The 21428-nt window shown below is 49.4% G+C and overlaps 2 protein-coding genes across 2 annotated transcripts in view; one reads left to right on the forward strand and one right to left on the reverse strand.

Moving 5' to 3' along the window:
• The window catches only part of LOC139684162 (uncharacterized), a 1455962-nt gene that overhangs the window by 772986 nt on the left and 661548 nt on the right, over positions 1 to 21428 (reverse strand). Inside the window, 1 exon segment of the mRNA XM_071579763.1 lies at positions 8419 to 9038. Coding sequence (XP_071435864.1) covers positions 8419 to 9038 — 620 coding nt within the window.
• The window catches only part of LOC139684161 (uncharacterized), a 1434678-nt gene that overhangs the window by 711554 nt on the left and 701696 nt on the right, over positions 1 to 21428 (forward strand).

Genomic DNA, 21428 nt, shown 5'->3' on the forward strand with positions numbered 1-21428 from the left:
ATAACAGCACGTTCCGGTTTTCTGGTCTTCTCAGGGGTGAGGATCCAGCAAAACGTAGAGTCGAATGGATTATTACACTGACCCAGTTACAGGGGCTGGGACCAGTTGTGACCATGTGGGGATAACCCAAACTGTGGATTCTGTTCACTCTGTGGTCTTTTTGATGAACTGTTGATAATGGATCATTTGCAGCAGCTGCCCAGGGAACAATATCACTTTTTGAGTTACTTTAATTCGAAATGACGTCCATAATCTACTTTTTCAACACTTTTAAAGGAATATTAAACAAAAATAAAAACCAAAAATAGGTGAGTACAGTGCTGGTTGTGCCGTGCTCATTCTTTTGGCTACAAACCCATCTGGTAGCAGTCATCAGTCTTTTCTCTTCCAGACCACAGAATCAAAGAGAAGATCAGCAAATGGACCTGTGGGCAAATATCTTGGCTTCAAAGTTGTGTCATTCAACTCAGATGCAGTTTAAAACATCAAGATACAGATTTAACAACAAACTAATGTATAGATGTATTCTTCAGGAATGTGTGTTCTTTTAAATCCTGATGTGGATTTTCAGGCTCTAAAACAAAACTTCTCCTTTTATCCAAGACATAGTACAACAGTTTCAGGTTACAAAATTTCAGATCTGCTTAGAAACACAGTGGTAGCAAAGTTATCACATAAAGCAAGGTCAAACTAAGACAGGAATCAGTCTGGCAGATGAAAGACTGCTGCTTTATTCACTAAGCCTTAGAATCTTTTAACTAGTACTTCAGTGCCAAAGAAGATGATGGAAGAACTCCAGCCCATATCCAGGTGTTAGAAGTGTATGTTTGGTACCACATTGAACTTCTATAATGAAGGCTGAAAAATATTTCCAAGTGTGAAAGATTCCCAGGTTTGTTGATAGACAAGGAACAGAGCTGCATTTTGGAAGATGTGAAAGAAAGAAATTTAGACATTTATCAGTATTAACACAAGGCCTACCCAAGCCCTCAGGCTACAAGCTGGGTGTGAGAGATCCCTGGGAGGCACAGGAATGTTTGTGTCTTCACACCAATGACTCAGCTGTGATAACTCCCCTCTGGGGAGGCATCAACACATTCACAACCACCCTGAGGGCTCATGTCTGCTAATGGGCCATTAGGGGCTGGAACAATAGGCAGCTGCAATGATTCACACCATCAAAGACTCCAAAAATATCCCATGACTCACAGAGTGAATACACCCATTGTGGAAGTCCCCAGCCTGGGTGAGGTGCAGGACATTCCCACCTGAACCTGAGCATGTCAAATCTTCAGGGATTGGCATTTCTGGTATCACTATTTGTATCCAGAGGGTGACTAAGACTTTAACAGAACTGCAACAGCCACTCTTGACCAGACTGTGACCATCATCCTCACCAAAAGGTTTCCTTTCCTTTTACTGTGAATTCAGGGGTACCACGTGGCACTCAGCACAGGGGCTAATGAAGACCATAATGTTCATGTCCCAGGGGGATGGGTTATACAATTGGTTTATTGAGGGTTCAAAGAAATGTTTTTCTGTATCATTGCATTTCTTGTAATCTTTCTAGTAAATTACATTTCCGACTTTTAAATTTTCTTGACTCAGGTTAATTTCTCCCTTACAGCATAACCTTTAACCCTGTGCCCCAGGGCATCATCCAAAATCTCCTGCAGCTCTTTCAGCCTTGGGGCTGTGCCCACTGCCCTGGGAAGTGTCTGGAGGCATCTCCTAAAGCTAGCCCAGCCCCAGTTGATGGGATGTGTGAGGAGGAGGCTGTTGGGGTCCCTTTGGAATAACTGTGGAGCCGGAGAGTGCAGGCCGGGGTGCCCAGGGCTGTGGGGCAGAGCAGGGTCCTGCAGCCCAGGGTGCTGTGCTGGGGCAGGGACTCTGTTGCCTGCCAGGGGCAGCTCTCAGCCGGCCCTGGGATCTGCTGACAGGGCTGGGGAGAAGGGCTGTGGGGAAGGAGCAGCCCCTGGGAGAGCTCCTTATATTGCTCAGGGAGAGCTGCAGGGCTTGGGAATCCTCACAGCACCCACATCAACCCCAGAGAGTTCCCAGGGCACATTTCAGGGAGGACATGAAAGCAGGACCTACATGACAGGGAAGCATCCTGTTCTTTCAGTTCTCTGGCTTGTCGTATCTGGCTGGGAAAGAGCACATACAAATTAACATCCGATTTCAGGAGAAGGCATTGAAACTTCAAATCTGAATCTCAGATAGGTGAATAAACCAGGCACTTCTCTCCAGGAAGCCTCTTATCGGGCTCTGTCCATCCCAGCTTCACCTCTGGGCTGGCACTGAGGAGATGTCCCAGATCTGCCCCTGGAAGCAGCACTGCCCTGCTCTCAGCACTGCACAGGCACTTGTGGGGTTATGTTTTCCAAGATTTCATGGTGTGAAATCAATGTGAATGGAGAACCAGGAAAAGCTCAGAGGAGATGGGAAAGAGAGTGATGGACACTGCAGCTCTCCTGGCTCTCCTCTAAGCCACAGAGAGCTGAGTCCCTTTAAATCATGTCTTGTTTCAAGTCTTTTCATATTTTCAGTCAAAAGCATTAAAATTTATAACTTTAAGTAGAATATTCTCCATGAATTGTGGCTGAAAATATAAAAATACAGAGAAAATTATTCCTAGGACATGTTCAGCCTCTCTGCTTCAGATTTAGGAGAAAAAAGGCTGATACTTTTATAAAAGGTGTGTTACATTTGACTGCCTCATGATGGTCAGAGCTGTCACAAACCAGCTCCATGTCCCCAGTGCAGCAGAGCAAAGCTGAGGCCTTGGCAGCACATGGGCAGAGCTCCTGCTGCTCACACCACCCTCAGCCAGCACAGACCAGAGAAGGAAATGCATTTCTATCTGGGGAGATGTACCTGAAAACTTGTGTGACGTTGTCAGAGGGGTCTGTCTTCATTGCTCCCTGTCCTTTGCTTTTCCTCAAGTTTCTTTCCCTTTGGACTTGTGATATGGCCCCAGGACAGCACAGCCCCTCCCTCTGCAGGGCAGCACTTCCAGCTCAGGGCCCTGCAGGGATCACAGGGTGGGAGCCAGGACTGACTGCTCAGGCTGGAGTGGACACACTCACCTGGGGAAGGGGATGCCCTGGAGAAGAGCAAGGGAGCATTTCTGTGCCTGCAGGGAGAACTCCCTGTTGTCCTGGTTTGGGGGCCAGCTGGAGGTGAAGCCCCACACAGACACTCCCTCAGCCTCCCGTCTCTCCCCATTCCAGCCCGGTGGAATGGGGAGGACAATCAAGGTGAAACTTGTAGGTTTAGGTGAGAACAGTTCAATAATTGAAAAAAATTAAAAGACAATAATAATGGTAAATATTAAAAGTAATGATAATAAATGGGCAAAAAACAAGCGATACACAGTGCACTTGCTCAGTAGCCACTGACTAGTACCAGACTTCGCTTCCCAAAACCCCCGTCAGCCATTCCAGGTCACTCTCCCCAGTTTATATACTGTGCACGAGATGTTGTGCTGTGGAATATACCTTTGGCCAGTTCAGCTCAGCTCTCCCAGCTTTTTTCATTTAGGAAACTCCTCATGGCAGAGCAGGAGACACAAAGGAAACAACAAAAGAGAGTCCTTGACTTGGTATAAACATGACTTGGCAAACAACCAAGCATCAGTGTGTTATCAAAATATTCTCCTTCTGAATCCAAAACAGCTCCTGAGGGGAATTAACTCCATCCCAGCTGAAAGCAGGACAATGTCCAGCCCTTACTCCATCCCTTTTGTGTCATGCCAAGTCTCACACTTCCAATTTCTCATCACCTTCCCCAGTTCTCTCTTTTGATAGACACACACACAGACATCACTCCCTTAGGGAATGGAACAGCTCTGTCAGGGGGTCATGAAATGGTCACAAAAGTGTCTGTTGAGTTCACGCAGGCCGTGACTTTGGCCTCCATCCCTGGGAACAGTCTCTCAAACAAGGAAGGTGGTGTGGGGTGCTGGACTGTGGCAGGTTGCACACTGGAGTCAGTTCTGATTCCAGCACTGCTGCACTAGGCCAGTTTAGAACAGTTCACTCTTCCTTGGTGTGAGGGCAATGATCAGAGGGAAATCAAGGCTGAGATGCCCAGAAGAGCTGTGGGTGAGATTGATGGCATGAGGTGCTCAGGGGGGTGATGCCCACCCAGCCAGTACAGAAGGGATAATGCCCAGTGTTGGATAGTTATCAATGCCATAGAATTAATCCATTGGCCATTCTCACCCCAAATCCAATCCCCTCAAGGCACACACCAGAGTTCCTCTCCTCCCACATCACTCCTCAAGTGCACCCAGGGCCTGGAACAAAAGCAATCCCTGGGTGAGTTTGCCTTGGCCGGAAGCAGGAACAACCCAGAGTGTTTTTCCCAGCATGTTTTAATGTACACTACAAGAATTTTAACCCCTTACACAGTAACTAAACATTTTGATTGGGCAGGCCCAATCTTATTGGCAGATTCCCCCAGTGTGGACTGACCAGGTGGCCTTTGCTAAATGTGCATCCCAATGTTTGCAGGTCCAGCCACCCACTGCTCTCCGTGTGCCCTTTCCCTTTCCATTGCACCCCTCCATCTTCCCAGAAGCTGCTGCATGGCAGGGCATGGGATTCAGCCACTCAGAGCCAGGTTCTTTGGCCCAGGTGTCTGTCAGGTGGTTTTGGAATTGAGTCCCATAGTCTGATTCAATTCTTTCAGGGGTTCCATGTCACAATCACATTTACTCCTCCAGTCCCAGGACAGTATTCCAGGCAGTGCCATGGGACACAGGGGATGTTTCCAGCCTTCCTGTGCCTGTTTCCACCACCATAAGCACGTGGCCTCAGCTCTGAAGGGTTTGGGGCAGTGTGATAGTCAGTTTGCCAGGCCTGCCCTTATTTCTATTCCAGCCATCCTCCTCTATCCCAGAGAGGCTCCACCTGCTTGGCCTGTATAACTGCAGCACATTTCACATCCATGGATACCCTGTGCAACAGTGCCCATGGCTAAGCCCAGCCCTCAACCACAAGTCCATCCATATGTTCCATCTCTGCCTTGATTGCCCGAGGTGTCCTGAGTTCAGGGAGCCAGAAATAATTCCCCCTTGTGCTGCCAATGCCAAAGCACCTGAGCCCTTTTTCAATGGCAGCAGCCTGACCCACCTGCTGGTTGTTCTGCTGTTTTTCAGGGGCCTGACTCTTGGGTACAGGAGAACCCCCATGACACACCTTCACAGCAGGTGCTCCACTCCGGCAGTGATACCTTTACAGCAAGGCAGCAGCCCAGATGGGTTTGCCCCTGCGCTGCCAGTTCTTCTGCTGCCACTGCTGAACCCACACCACAGGGTATGTGGCATCATCACGAGTAGGAAGAGAGAAGGGATCTGCTGGAGTCCTGACCTCCAATTTTAGGATGAGAAGTGACAGGGAGCAGCCCCAGAGGTGCAGGGCAGCTCCCGAGTTGATGGCGGGACAGAGGGAGCTGTGCAGGCCCGGAGGGGCACAGGGGCTGTGCCCTGTGCTGGCTCAGGAGCAGCTGGATGTGCCTCCTGCTCTGCCGGGGGGTGCGTGTGTGTGCCCTGCTGGGCAGAGTGAGGAGCATCTGCAGCTGCCCCTTGTGTCAGGGCTGTGTCTGCCTTTGCTCCTGGAAACAGAGAGGCCCAATTGGGCTCCTCTTTGGCGCCAGCGGTGCCAGGGGTGGGCAGTGCCCTCTGTGCTACTGCCGAGCGCTGGGCAGGGCTGGCTGGTTGTGTGTCTGTGACAGTGTGCCCTGGGCCCTGCAGTGTCACTGTGTACCCTGGGTTCCAAGAGACCCTGCAGTGTCACAGTGGCCCCTGGGAACCCTCAGGCCTGGCATTTATGTCCCTTGCAATATTGGGGCATTTTGGGGCACTAAAAGAGATGGAAGAGATTGAGCCATTGCAGAGCGTCCAAAGGAGGCAATCAAGATGGGCAAGGGCCTGCAGGGGATGTGTGTGAGGAGCAGCTGAGGGCACTTGGTTTGTTTATCTGTAGAAGCGGAGACAGAGGAGACAGCTCATTGCAGGTACAATTTCCTGGGCAGGGACAGAGCAGGGGCAGGCACTGATCTCTGCTCTGTGGGGACCAGGGACAGCAGCCAGGGCATGGCCTGCAGTTGTGTCATGGCATTCTTAGGTTGGATCTTAGAAAGAGGTTCTTCTCCCAGAGGGTGGTGGGCACTGACCAGGCTCCCCAGGGCAGTGGGCACAGCCCCAAGGCTGACAGAGCTTCAGGAGTGTTTGGATGATGCTCTGGGGCACAGAGAGTGACTCTTAGGGATGAGATTGTGCAGGGCTGAGGGTTGGACTCCATGATCTTTGGGGGTCCCTTCTCACTCAGCACATTCTGGCATTCTGTGACACCAGCTGGGCTGATCCCAGTGCACAAGAAGTCCCATACCCCCCAAAATACTGTGGATGCTCCCAGTGTGGCGAGGGGTCCCAGCCCCAACCCAGCAGGTCTGGAGGAAGGGGAGATACCCTCCTACAGGTAACTTGTAAATGAATATCGGTCCCCACAAGCCACATCCAACACTGCAGAATTGGGGATTATAACCCCCCTCAGGCACCAGTGGAGCCAGGGGTTCACTGCAACCCCCAGAATGAGGGGGGGTGGGGAAGAACTCTGAGGAGCCATTTAGAACCACTAAAACAAGACATAAAACAGCAGGATTTTTCCGTCAATACAGTCATCTTATCCCCCTGATTGCAAGAGGGTCAACTTAGCCCAAGAAAAGGAAGCAAACCCTTAAAAGATATTTAAAGGCCCCTGAACTGCTGCAAAGCAGCAGGATCCCCTCAGAAAGAGCTCCCTCTGTCCATCTCTGTGGGTTCCCACTCCAAGTGCTGATGTCACATGTCCCCCACACTCCCTCACATTACCCTCCTCACGATAGGGGGGCACCACAGAAGCTCCCTCAGTTTTTCCACACACCACATCTCATGTTTCCCAAATCCCATCCCATTCCCCTTCAAGTCCCATCCCAACCCTCCCAATTTGCATCCAAGCCCTCGCAATTTTATCCCATTCTCCCTGGATTTGTAGCATCCCTTCTCCTGCTGGTGACTCCCCCTAAGTGGATTGAAATTGGATTAAACCATTTTGTGATGGGATTGAGTCATTTCAAGGTAGCATGGAGCCATTTGGGGGTGGGACGGAGGTGTTATGAGCTGACAGATCAATCCCTCTCAGATATTGAACTGCAAAATGATGGAGAAATGTCAGTCGGTCTGGACACCTCCAGTTTTGCAGAAAACTCCCCCAAATCCCCACAGAACCCTGAAATCTTCCTGAATATCTATTTAAACCAAAAATTCCTGCCTGAATTCCCAAGAGAATGATGGAAATTTAGATGTCTTTGTTAGATCTCTTTATTTAAACTTCAATTTCAGGTGATTTTAAGAGATGGAGATGAATCAAATAAAATATTTAAAAAAAACCACAAAAAACCCGAATCATGTGAATGTATATGGGGTTGAGTTGGGTGGCCTTTAGAGAATTAGAATTATAGAATTATTTAGTTTGGAAAATATCTCAAACGCCATTCAGGATTGCTTTTGGCCACCAGAAGAACTAAGTGAGAGCAGGGGAGATTTTTATGTTCAAAAGTCAGCAAATCCCCCTTCCCAATGAATTTCACACATCAGTCTCTGTCCCCACGTGGGATGGTTCTGACTTAGCAAAATGCCAATTAAGCATTTCAGAGGAAAAGTCCCTCCTCCTCCCACCCCCAAAAAACCTAAACAAACAAACAACAGACCATAGTTCAGTAGATTATCGTATGTTAAACAGAATAGAGAGAAAAAGTAAAACCCAAATAAAATACAAACTACACACAAAGAATAAAAGGTAGCAAGAGAAATACGAAAAAAATTCTACTTCCCTAGAAAAGATAATAAACTGCTGGAGGGCCTCGGTTAGTCCCCAGAAGCTCTGACTTTCACCCCAAGTCGTTGCTCATCCAGCAGGAAGAAGAAGGAAGACCCCTCCTCCCTCTCTTTTTCTATCTGAGTTCATGTCAGAATATGGTAGGCAATATCATTGGTCTGTAGAACTCAACTGGCCCGACCTGGTTCAAGTCAGCTGATTGTCCAAGGCCTGCACTAGAAAACAAAGCCTAAATCTGGGCCTAACTAAACCCTTGACACCATGGATGTTCCTCCCCCTGTGTAAATTCAAGTGCCCACAGAGAACCAGGAGGATGAGGAGAACACAAGCCAGGTGTGTTCCTAACGTGGATCACTGGGAATGCGGTTCATGAGTTCTGTTCAAAATGTGGCTCTGCTGGTCAGTGATGGAGTTGGAGCAGCAGACAAAGCTCTTCCCACATTTGGGGCACGAACTGGGCTTCCCTTACTGGTGGGTGCGTTGGTGTCTGGTCAAGTTAGAGCTGGTGCTGAAGCTCTTCCCACACTCATCACACTTGTCAGGCCGCTCTCCAGTGTGGATACGCCGGTGGGTGATGAGGCTGAAGTTGACATTGAAACTCTTCCCGCAGTCGGTGCAGGGGAAGGGCCTCTCCCCGGTGTGTATGCGCTGATGCCTGTAGAGAGCTGAGCTTGTCTGAAACGTCTTCCCACACTCGGAACATTCGTAGGGCCTCTCCCCAGTGTGGTTCATCTGGTGGATGAGAAGCTCAGAGTTCCGCCTAAAGCTTTTCCCACACTCCCAACAAAGATAAGGCCTCTCTCCGGTGTGGATACGACGGTGCCTGATGAGGCTGCAGTTGTCATTGAATCTCTTCCCGCAGTCGGTGCAGGGGAAGGGCCTCTCCCCCGTGTGTGTGCGCTGATGTCTGAGGAGATGCGAGCTGGTCCGACACCTCTTCCCACACTCAGAACACTCATAGTGTCGTTCCCCAGTGTGGATCTTCTTATGATGGATCAGGTGGGAGCTCGCTCTGAAGCTCTTCCCACACTCCCCACAGGTGTAAGGCCGTTCCCCTCTGTGGATGAGCTGATGATAGTTAAAGTGGGAGATGTTGATGAAGCTCTTCCCACATTCCAGGCACTTGTATGGCTTTTCCCTGGTGTGAAGCTGCTGCTGCACCACCAGGTCAGAGCTCTGGCTCAATCTCTGAGTGCCTTCCCCGGACACGCTGGGTGTTTCCTCCTCGGACATCTCTGGGCTTGGCTTGGAGCTCCTCTTCCTGTGGGATCGCCGTGGCTTTTCCTCCCCAGTGACTTCCTGCACTGTGGCACTGTTCAAAACAGCCTCTGTCGTGAAGTTCTGCTGGGGGGATTTGTCCTCCATGCTCTCCGTGCTCAGCTCAGGGCCTGGGGCAGGAAGGAACAAGGACACTCAGGGCATTTGCCTCCAGCCCACAAGGAAGGCCAAGGACATCCCCCCAAACCCGGTCCCGGCAGGACGGCGTTGGCAGCGGGGTTGTCCTGCAGCCGGGGCCATGCTGGGCTGGAAGATGCAGCACAAGAGAGGGAAAAAAGGGGCACTGACTTCCTCCTCACCTGCCTGGGGCTCCCGGGGCATTTTCCTCTTTCTTGCAGCCTCTTCCTGCATCCTGTTAAGGTTTGGAAAGGAGAAATCCTTTTCTGGGGTAGAAAATCAACATGTTAGCACATTGCTTGTGGGTTTCTACTCTCAAATCTATCTCTAGAAAGACACCAGTGTCTCAGTTTAAGATAATTTCCAAAGGGGAGTCATCGTGGAGAGAAGTCTCCTGCCTGGGATTTCCTACTCAGTTTTCTGCAATGCAGAGAAAGTGAACAAATACATCTAAACGGAAGGGGGAAAAACCCGAACTCTTTAACAAGAAGAAATGCTGAAAACAACTCATGAACTGGGCTAAACAAACTCAGGAAGAGAAACTTCCCAAGCCCAGCCCACTCTGTCCAGTCAAGTTAGTGCCCAGCCTCCTCCTCCCATAAAACACACATGGCCACAGCACAGAGACAGAATGGCCCCCCTTCCATAGGATTCACCTCCCCCACACCCCAAAACCCTGGCAGGAACCTTGAGAGTCAGCACTGCAGTCAGGCTGTGCTGCTGGGACAGGCAGTCAAGCCAGTGGTCCTCATCCAGTGGTGTCTGTGGTCCTGTCCCAGTAGTGGTCAGAGCTCAGATCCTTCCAGAGGGTGGTGGAAGCCCCAAGTGGGGAGCTGTGCTGGTTTAAAGGTAAACTGGCAGGAGAAATGAACGCAACACAAGGCAGACTATAAGTCAGAGTTACAACTTAACGAAAATATTACAAGAAATGCAATGGCAGAAAGAGAAAAATTGGTTTTAACCCACAAAACCTCAGAAGTATAACCCAGCCCCCTGGGGCACAAGCACAAAGGGGTTTGTTAGCCTCTGTGCTGAACCCTGTGTGGCTCCCCCAAGTCCAAAGGAAAAGTCCAAAGTGGTAAACCTGTGGGTGCAGCTGGCAGTTGCAGTCTGGTGAAGAGTTATGAGGTACAGAGAGAGATACAAAAAGGTTGGGGAAAAGCCAAGGTTGCTTTTAGAAGCAAAGAAAATACTTACCAGCAGAACCTACTTTTTTGCTGAGATACCCTGTGGGGGAAAACAGTTTCTACCTTTTTTTTTTCCTTCTGTTTCTCTGACGCTTGTGACAGATATCTCTGGCCCCAAGAGGCTTGGAATGCTGTCTTTAGATATGTAGAGTTGTTATTCAGAAGGTGTTTTTTAGCCTTTCTGGGCTGAGCAAAGTCAGGTCCTCATAAGGAGGTGAGAGAGGGGGAATTAGGGAGAGATTTTCCATTATGGTAACCAGTTTGCTCTCTTTCCTTTTCCCTCCCTGAATTCTCAAGGTGCCTCCTCTGAGTTTTCATAGTGTTCCAAAAGGTTTGTACATGATTTTTGGCAGGCAGCTACGAGCCCAACAGCAGGAACCTTTACGGCAGGCGGGCTCCAACAGGATGCTCTGGCAGGAAGTTTGTTTGGGAACGGGGTCCCCTCAGTGTTGTGAGATTGCTTGCAAAAAGTTAATTTCTGAGCAATCCAAACTGCTTCAGCTCCGTGAGAATCATGCTGATACTTCAGCCTCCAAGGACACACACCTGCTGTTTGTCCGTTAGGAAACGGTCACTCCTTGCAAGTGTTTTCACGAGAGCGTCTCAACTGCCTTCCTGATCTCCAGACATGGACCTCAAAACATTGGGATGAGTTAATACAAACACTGAACTTGTGAGAGATAGGATTTTAACCAATTAGAAGTTCTAGGGTATTGGGGTGAGACCTTTTAGCCAATAAGATGTACCTCTAACCCTTATATAAACCATGTGCTGTGTGAAATAAAATGTCTTCACTTTGAATCTCATAGATTCATACTGTGAAGTCCTTTCTCTCTGTGAAAGTTTGTTTACTTTATCTTAGAAGATTAAGATAAAGGTTAATTTGGTTGATAAAATGTATAAATACATGAAAAGCCTTCTAAGGGTTTGTATGGAGCTGGAAAGATTCTCTCCCTGTCTCTGCCCAGAATAAAGGACTGTCTCGCTCACAGACACTCCAAAGGGGGGAATGGAGGGTCTCATTTCCTCCTGATGACATTTGGTGACAATTATTGATGACTGAGGTGGGACAAAACTGCAGATGCTCCACTGAGCACTCCAGTGACACCCAAAATATTATTTGAGGAGAATCCTCTCAGTCCCAGGATCTGTCGAGTTGAAAGCAAGATCCCTGGAATTTTGTTAAGTCATTTCTCAGTGTGTAAAATCTATACTGAAATATCATAGAAATGGAGCCTGAGAATAGAATGTAATGGGGTGTGGTAGTTTTAGCTTCAGTTTCTGCCAGGCCTCAATTCATCAGGCCCAGAGGATGTGACAGAGATTAGAAGGGACAAGCATCACCTGACTTAAGCAACCAAAGAGGTATTTCATTATATCTGACATCATCAAGAAGCATCAAGAAGTATAAAAGAGAAGGAGGTGGAGCTTCTGTCTCTTTTGCTCTTCACCTTGGGCCTGTGCTCTGCCTCTACCAAGACAGGGCCTTGCCACCATCCCTGCTCTGTTATCACAGAATCAGTTGGGTTGGAAGAGACCTCCGGGATCATCAAGTCCAACCCTTAATCCATTCCCACTTTGATCACCAGATCATGGCACTCAGTGCCACGTCCAGTCTCACCTTAAAAACCTCCAGGGTCGGAGAATCCACCCCCTCCCTGGGAAGGCCATTCCAATGCCTGACCACTCTCTTTGGAAACAACTTTTTCCTGATATCCAACCTAAACCTCCCCTGGCAGAGCTTAAGCCCCTGCCCTCCTGTCCTGCTGTTGGTTGCCTGGGAGAGGAGACCAATCCCCACCTGGCTACAACCTCCTTTCAGGGAGTTGTACAGAGTGGTAAGGTCTCCCCTGAGCCTCCTCTTCTCCAGGCTAAACAGCCCCAGCTCCCTCAGCTTCTCCCCACAGCACTTGTGCTCCAGTCCCTTCACCACCCTCGTTGCTCTTCTCTGGACCTGCTCCAGCCCCTCAATCTCTTTCCTGAACTGAGAGGCCCAGAACTGAACACAACACTCAAGGTGTGGCCTCACCAACACAGAGTCCAGGGGAAGGGTCACTGCCCTGGGCCTGCTGGCCACGCTAGTTTTGATCCAGGCCAGGACCCCATTGGCCTTCTTGGCCTTCTTGGCCACACTGTGGGCTCATGTAGAGCTTCCTGTCACTCAGTCCCCCCAGGTCCCTCTGCCTGGCTGCTCTCCAGCCACTCTGTGCCCAGCCTGGAGCGCTGCAGGGGGTTGTTGTGGCCAAAGGGCAGGACCTTCACTTAGCCTTGTAAAACCTCATCCCACTGGAATCAGCCCATCTCTCCAGTCTATCCAGATCCCTCTGCAGAGCCCTCCTGCCTTCCAGCAGGTCGACACTCCCTCTCAAGTTGCTGTCATCAGCAAATTTGCTAATGATGGTCTCAATCCCCTCATCTAAATCATCAATAAAGGTGTTAAACAGGACTGGACCCAACACAGACCCCTGTGGACACCACTGGTGACTGGCCGCCAGCTGGATGCAGTCCCATTCATCAGCACTCTCTGGGCTTGACCCTGCAGCCACCTCCTAATCCAGCAGAGGGGACACCTGTCCAAGCCATGGGCTACCAGCTTTTCCAGGATTATATTATGGGAGACAGTGTGAAAGGCCTTGCTGAAGTCCAGACAGACACATCCACAGCCTCACCCTCATCCACCAGGTGGGTCACCTGATCATAAAAAGAGATCAGGTTGGTCAGACAGGACCTGCCCCTTCTAAACTCATTCTGGCTGGGTTTAATCCCTTGTCCATTCTGAAGGTGCTCTGTGATTGCACTCAGGGTGATCTGCTCCATAACCTGTCTTACTGGTGAAAACTGAGGGAAAGTAGGTGTTAAGTACCTCAGCCTTCTCCTCATCTCTGGTAACTATGTTCCCCCCCAAGTCCAACCAAGAATGGAGGTTTTCCTTGTCCCTCCTTTTCCTATTAACATATTTACAGAAGCATTTTTCTCATCCCTCACTGAAGTAGCCAAACTGACATCGAATCGCATTTTTGTCTCTCATTTTCTTGCTACAGTACCCAACTATGTTCCTAAACTCTTTCTAAATAGCCAGCCCTTTTTTTCCACACTCAGTCCGCTCTCTTTTTATCAGTGATTTCCTTCAGAATCTTCCTGTTCAACCAAGATGGATGTCTTCCCCATTGGCTTCCCTTTCGGCACACCGGGACAGGCTGGTCCTGTGCACTCAAGACTTGCTTCTTGCAGGACATCCATCCCTCCTGTACCCCCTTGTTTCTGAGGGTTGTTTCCCAGGGTATGCTCTGGACCAGTCTTCTGACCAGGCTGAGATCTGCCATCTGGATGCCCAGCATAGAGGTTTTATTGATGGCCCTCCTTGCATCCCTGAGTATTGAAAATTCTATTATTTCAAGGTCACTGTGCCCCAGACAGGGTCTGACCACTACATCTCCCACCAGCCCCTCTCTGTTTGCAAACAGCAGGTGTCCAGGAGCCCCACCCCTGGTAGGTTCATTTACCAGCTGAAGCTGGAAATTCTTGTCTATACACTCCAGGAATCTCCCAGACTGCCTCTTCTCTGCTGTATTGAGCTCCCAGCAGGTATCTGGCAGGTTAAAGTCACCCACAAGAACAAGGGCTGGAAATTTTGAGACATCTGCCAGCTGCTTGTAGAATAATTCATCTCCTTCATCATCCTGGTTGGGTGGCCTGTAACAGACACCCACAAGGATGTCAGCCCTGTTGGCCTTCCCCCTGATTCTGCTCCACAGACACTCAACCTTGTCACTGCTGACCTCAAGTTCAACAGAGTCAAGAGACTCTCTAACATATAAAGCCACCCCTCCACTGGGATATACTGGGAGTGAGTGGAACCATAGTGGGGGTAAAAGGAAGCAACTGGAAGCATGTGGGGGGAACTGGGTTAATATTGCAAACAACTGGATGCACACTGGAGTCATACTGGGATCATAATGAGACTATCTGGGAGTGACTCGGATCATACCGGCCATGACTGGAAAAAAACTGGGAGCACACTTGGAGCTAATGGCATGATACTGGGCTGATACTGGAAGCAAGTGGAACCAAGTTGAAGGCAACTGGGATAACACTAGGACGACCTGGGCCACAGCTGGAGGACACGAGGGGGCAGCAGGAGGGTTTGTGGGACCACCTTCTACTGCCTGGGGTGGCTCTGGGGGCCCTCGGCTCCTCGGGGTTCTTCCTGCAGCCACAGAACTTGGAGGGACCTTCCTCTGGGTGGGTCCTCCACGTGTTCCAGGAGCATTGGGTTCCTCCTGGCAAAGACTGGGGGCAACTGGGATCATCCTAACACCATATTGGCAGACACTGGAAGTCACTGGAACCATACTGGGGGTGACTGGGACCACAGTGGGAGTGACTGGGAGTATGCTAGCAGAATACTGAGACCACACATGGGGAACTGGGAACAAGTCAGAGTGATTTGGTCTATACTGGGTGCTACTGGGCGGCACTGAGACCATGTTGGGACAGATCACGGTCATACTGGGCCAACTAGAATCATGTTGTGGGCAACTGAGATATAGTGAGAACAGCTGGGCTCATACTAGAGGTGACTGGGCTCATACTGGGAGTGACTGGGCTCTGGGAAGCACAGGATGGGCAGCAGGGGGAGGGAAACCCCCCTCCCACCGCCCTGAATTACCAAAGTCCTTATTCCCAGTCCCTGGTCTGGCCCTGAACAGCAGATTTGTTCTGTGATCCCTTTCCTTGGGGACACTTCCCCACCCTCTCCCCCCTTTTCTGCCTCTGGAAATCGGCACTTTGGAGCCCCATCCCATTGTTTTCTCCTTCTCTTCCCTATTATTATTAGGATCCCTCTGCACCTCCTTTTCCCGGGCTCTGGGACCCCCTGTGTGGCCATTCCCTGTTCTCCAGCTCCCAGACGCCGCTTTCTCTGACTCCAGGATCCTCCTGCCCCCTTTCCTGCCCATCCTGCTTCTCCCACGCCCTGGATCCCCCTTTTCTTTGACACCAGGGACCCTCAGGCCCCCATTTCCAGCCAGCCCACATAACCTCACCCCCAGACTGACATTCTTTGACACCACGAACCCCCTGCCTCCTCTTTCCCTCTCATCTGTTATACTCCAATAACTGAGAAATGTAAGAAATATTATTCCCCCATTGTTTCCCTGTCATAAACATCCTTTCCAAGAATTTTCTGTCAGCAGTTCCACAGAAAGCCAGAATTCTCTTACAAACACCTGCCAAAGCCTTTCACAAAGCTCCCTGCAAGTCATGGCAGCAAATTCAACCAAACTTCTTGCCTGATGAGAACTCACAGAAACATCCTCTTCTTCTAATAACTGAGCTAAAACTGTTTCCTGCTTTTATGAAATTTTCAAGCTATGTGTAGAAACAATGTCTAAGCTTTCTGGGACTCCATAAAAACTCCCAAAGAACACCTTGGAATTTTGCTGCGTAGGGAGTGTGGAGAATGGAGAGAGAGAACCACAGCCAAGAACCTCTCCCACCTCCCCCCTGCCTCACCCATCTCACCTTCTTACCCTCCTCCTTCACCACCCAAGCTGCTTGCCTGCCTGCCCCTGCAGACTGAGGAGAAAGCTGAGCTCTGCCTTGCTCCCTGCGTCAGTTCTGCTCCTGCTGACCCAGCCCTGGCCCTGTTCACCCTGGGGTGGCTGCGCCGCTGCTGCCCGTGAGCGACAGCTCCACGGAGCCCGAGAGCCCTGCAGAGAGCGAGGAGCAGCCCTGCTGCACAAGGGAGAGCAGCACAGACTGAGCAGCACATCTGCATTGCAAGAGCTGCATTCCACACCTCTGCCTACAGGAACAGAGACAACATCGCTTCTCACACACACACACACACAAAATAGCTTGGCAGAAAAAGTTGGGTTTGGTGGTAAACTTTTTTCTTTGCTTCTAAAAAGTACTCTTAGAGTTTTTTTTAACTGTTCTTATTTCCCTCTCTCTCTGCATTTTTTTACTAATTTCTTAATTAATAATAAACATCATTTTTTTATTAAGGGGTAATATAGATTTTAAGTTTTGTTGGGGAAAACATTTTGAACCCAAGCTATGTCTGCAATATTTAAGCACACAATATTTAAGCTATGTCTGCAATATTTAAGACACAACCTGCGGCCTCCAACCACCTCCCCCCACCTCCAGTCCTGCTTTTCCTTTACCTCAGAACCCTCCTGATCCCTCATTCCCAGGCACTGGGATGCCCCTGCACCCCCTTATCTTCCACCAATACTCTCCTGAAGCCCCTTTCCTTGGCATCCCACCTCCTCCAGCCCCTACACCCCTCTTTTTCTTGACTCTGGTACCCCCACTCCTGCATTTCCCAGACCTCACACCCTCCCCTTTTTAGAACAGTGGGAGACCATTTGAATCCCTTTTTCTGCCTATTCTGGGTGCCGTTACCCCAAGACCCCCTTTCTTCGATATCAGGGACCCCTGGAACCCTTTCCTGAGCACAGGGTACCCCTGGACCCCCCATCCCACTGGGAGAACATGATGCAAAGGGCTAAAGGCAAACAGGTCTACTCGAGGGATGGAGAGAACATACCCGGTGGACTGTGAGAGAAGAAGTCTACCAGCTGGAAAGGGCGAGCCATCTACTTGCCCTACTGGGAAACAGAAAAGGTGTACCCAATGGAGAGAACAGGTCTATCCACCCCACCCAGCGAGGTCTCCACACCGCACTGAAAGTTCTACCCAGTGAACCAGAAGAGAGAACGGGTCTAACCGCTGGAGACAACAGGTGTACCCAATGGAGAGAACAGGTCTATCTGCTAGACTGGGAGTATCTGCTGGATGGTTGTGTCCCTAACAAAAAGAACAGGTCCACCTGCCGAGCTGAGAACATGGGTCTACCTGCCAAGCTAAAAGAACAGGCCGGTCCTAATAAACGTGAATCCCCCAGAAGCTGAAACAGGAAACCCAGAACCCTAAAGTGGAAAGACCTAACTAAGAGAACTTCTGGGAGGGATTTTTTGGTTTTATCTCCATATTTCAGAGTGGGTTTTGGCTGAATCTTGATGTTTTCCAGTTTTAGTATTTCTGAGAGGGTTTTGCCTGAATCTCATCATTTTGGAGCTTTTCACGGACACCAGATGCCTGGTGACTTCTAGAGATGAGGAGCAGAGAGGGGTGATAGCAGAGCTGGGGGACCTCTGAGAGGCTGGAGAGGGGGGAGTGGGCAAAAGGGAGAGCCTGCACAGGGGGCACCCCTGTGTATTAGGGTGTGATGAGATGCCATTATTTTTGGTCCATGTCTGGCCTTGCCACCTGCCAAGTGATAGAAAACAAGAACTTCTAATTAGGAATTGGGCCTTGAAGGAGAAACATCTTGTGTACACTGAGACAGGTTTGTAGCTTGAACTTTAACAGTGTCTGGTTTCAGCCTGGAATCCCCATGAACCCTCCCTGGAACAATTGCTCAAGGAACTTTAAATGTAATTAAGAATGTACTAATTTTCCATCAGAAATGCACAGTTTTAAAGGCAATTCTCTCAGAGTAGCTCTCATTATCTAGTTTACAAAGCCTTGAACTAACTGAAAATTGCACTGAGCTTTACTTGTGTATCAAAAGAATGAGAAAATACGAAAAATAATGTTCTGAAACATGTAGGGGGTGACACAAACAGTGGATAAAACAAAATTAGTGATTTAGTCATTAAAAATATATTGGACAAGTCTGGTGGGGAAAGAAAATAGTGACTGAATATCCTGAATAAAAAGTACTCAGCGATCTGGAAAAAAAAAAGAAAAAAAAAAGGAGGAAATAATAATTTTTCTCATTGCAAATGGTTTTTTTCTGGGTGTTGTGAAATTCTGAATGCTGATTTGCAGGTTATAAAAATATATAATTATAGTAATACTGTGAAATGCTATAATAAATCATAAAAAATTTTGGAGAAATTAATACATAAAATTTACTTTTTAAGTGATGACAGCACTTGAAAAATAAGTTGGTACTTACACAGGTAGTGAAAAGATTGACAGTAATGGTTACCAAAAACATAGTGCCCAAATTTATCTGGGAGATAAATAATCCTTAACTCTCCTTGAGATCTTTGGGACAAGTCTCAGCAAAATCTGGAGTCCCTCAGCTCACCAGTTTGATCTCCCTTGGTACTTTATTGCTTTGGTCACCAAGCCCAGGGCTGAGGGCAGAGCAGCACCAGAGGAGCAGAAAGTCCCAGGTTTGCCCAGGAAACAAACATGGACTTGTCGATAATACAACATAAATCTCCCATTTTCTACCAGCTTTTATAACCAAAAAGCTTTGCATGGGTGAGTTTGGTCATGGCCTGTTTTGACCGACCTGGAGTGTAACAGAATTTTTTAAATTTAATTATTTCAATATTGATGTGGGACTGGGGGAATAACTTGTATCAGCCACACCCTCAGCTGTTCACATTTTCCTGGGATAGAAAGAACTTTTCAAACTCCAAGTCTAAAATTACAGTTCGTGAATCAGCTTTTACCCACTGAGGTTTTTTCTCTTAGTTGTAAGGAGTAATTGGGTGTCCAGCTTGAGGATTGATTAATCCTAATTAATATTTACACCCTGGATCTTCTCATGGTTGGAGTTACCTGGGACAGAACACACATATTTTTAGGCTTTCTTCTTATCATATGCAAGTTAAACTGGAACTCAGTCCCTCAATTATCCTTTTCCATTGGCACATTACAGGTATGAGACACCATTCCAAAATGTGGAGGGAATGTTTTTAATGCCACACTTTTTAGTGCTTTCAGCTGGGGTGAGGAACTGTAGCAGTTCTAATAAGATATAAATCTAATATTATTGTAAAGCACTAGAAAATAGAATATAATACTGAGAAATTAATGCATCCAATTGACTTTTTGAGTGCTGAGAGTACATGAAAAATAATTTGGTATTTATACAGGTATTGAAAACTTTGACATTAATGTGTCACTAAACCAGCCCTAAACCCAGCTCTAAAACGAGCCATAAACAGCCCCAAATAAGCTTTAAACCAGCATTAATCCAACTCTAAAGCAGCCCTAAACTAGCAGGGGTGTTGGAAATGGATCCAAGGCCAGAGGAGGAGTTTGTTTTTTAACTAATTCCTCAAGCTCAATTCTCAGAATCACAGGATTGTTTGGGTTGGAAGGCCCCTTAAAGCTCATCCCTTTCCAAGCCCTGCCGTGGGCAGGGACACTTTCCATAGCCCAGGTTATTGTCATGTTTTCCTCTTTTCAAACACTGAAGGATTTACAATATTTCCAAATCAAACCTCTGACTCTCCAAAGTCTTGGCTTTGACTTTCGAAAAGGTGCCCAAAAGCTGAAGAACTGCCTGCAGGGTGTGACCCTTTCCCCCTAACCAGGCAGGTCATTTGGGGATTGGAAATGGTTTACAGAGTCTGGGTGAAAGTTCAGAGGGGTCCCTGCGGTGTTTTGGTGGTCTCTGGGAGGTTCTCTGGGGTGTTTGGGGTGGGGCTGAGAATTTTTAGGGGGCTCTGGGAGAGTCTGGGGGTTTTGAGGGGATGCCTGGGGTGTTTTCAGGAGGTCTGGCAGGTCCAGGAGGGGATTTGGGGCATCCTGGGGCAGTTTTGGAGGTCTCAGGTGGGGTTTTCGGGATCTCAGGGGGGTTTTGGGGATCTCAGTGGGGTTTTTGGGGGGCTGTTGGGAGGGACCTCACGGCAGTCCCGGGGTTGGGGGAGGGGCTTACCCGGCTTCTCGACTTTCACCGTCACGGCCAACACGGCGCCGGGGGGTCTTGCAGTCTGTGGGGGGTCAGGAGGGACCCCCAAAACCCGCACCGAGTCCCTCCAAACTCGCCGCTCTCCGCTCCACGCGGTGTTCCCACGTCCCGCCTTCCGTCTGTGCCACTCCCATTGGCCACCGAGCCCGCCCGTCACCGCTCGCAGCCAATCGGCGTTCAGAACTGCAGCGGTCGGGCGGAGCCCGGAGCCCCGCGCCATGTTGAGATTCCCGTGTACTACAACTCCCGTCATGCCTCGCTGCGCTGCCTGTGCCGCTCCATTCCCGTTCCCGCCGGGCTCGGCGCTCCGAGGGGATGGGCAGGGAGGGGCTGCGGGGGGCACAGGGGAGGCCGGGGGGGTCCCTGCGAGCCCGGAGGGAGCAGCGAGTGCCCTGCGGAGCCGCCGAGATGCTGCCCGGGCTCTGCGAGCAAATGGATCCGTGCCGGCTGAGGAGGGAACTGCGGGACAGCTCGGGGGGTGCGGGGGCCCTGCCTGGGGGCGGCACCCACGAAAGCCGCTCTCCCTCCCTCTGCGAGCGGGCAGGGCAGGGAAAGTCCAACGGAGGGCTCGGGAGTTGGGATGGGGAGTGGGAGAGATCCCTCCCCGAGCACCATCTCGGGCAAATCAGACTCCGAGTGGGCGTGTGAATTAAATTGTTACTGCCAGAATTAAACCAGGAGAATGAGAAATAGAACTAAACCCGACAAACCCCTTCCCCCCACCCCTCCCTCCTTCCCAGTTGTGCCTCTTCCCCCCTCAGCGGTGCAGGGAGCTGGGAATGGGGGTCCCACTCAGTTGTTGTTGGTGCTGCTGCTCAGGGAGAGGGGTTGGAGTCCTTGCCCTGCTCCCTTGTGGGGTCCCCGTGGTTTTGGGTTTATCCTCTTTTGCCCTGTTTCCTGCTGCTGAAAGAAACTTGAGCATTTTCCTGATTTTTTTCTCTTTTTTTTGTTTTTTTCCTCAGGTTTTGGATACATGAGAAAAAAAAGTCAGTATACTTCTTTTAACAAGTACTGCTGGAGGGTTCTGGGGCTGGCCCAAAACTGGACTTAACAACCAAAAACATAAAGAAAAAAAGAGGACAATGCTGGGAATTGGTGGTTGTTTCATGAAATAGTCCAAGTGTCTCAAACCTGGGGAAAATGTGAGTGTGGGGGGTGCAAAATGACACTTGGGGGAGGGGAGAAGAAAATTCAGTCAAATCCCAGACTCATCCCTTCCCAGTGGGAGTGAGGCCA

Source organism: Pithys albifrons, chromosome 33, assembly GCF_047495875.1.
Source record: "Pithys albifrons albifrons isolate INPA30051 chromosome 33, PitAlb_v1, whole genome shotgun sequence".
In the NCBI taxonomy this organism is placed as follows: domain Eukaryota; kingdom Metazoa; phylum Chordata; class Aves; order Passeriformes; family Thamnophilidae; genus Pithys; species Pithys albifrons.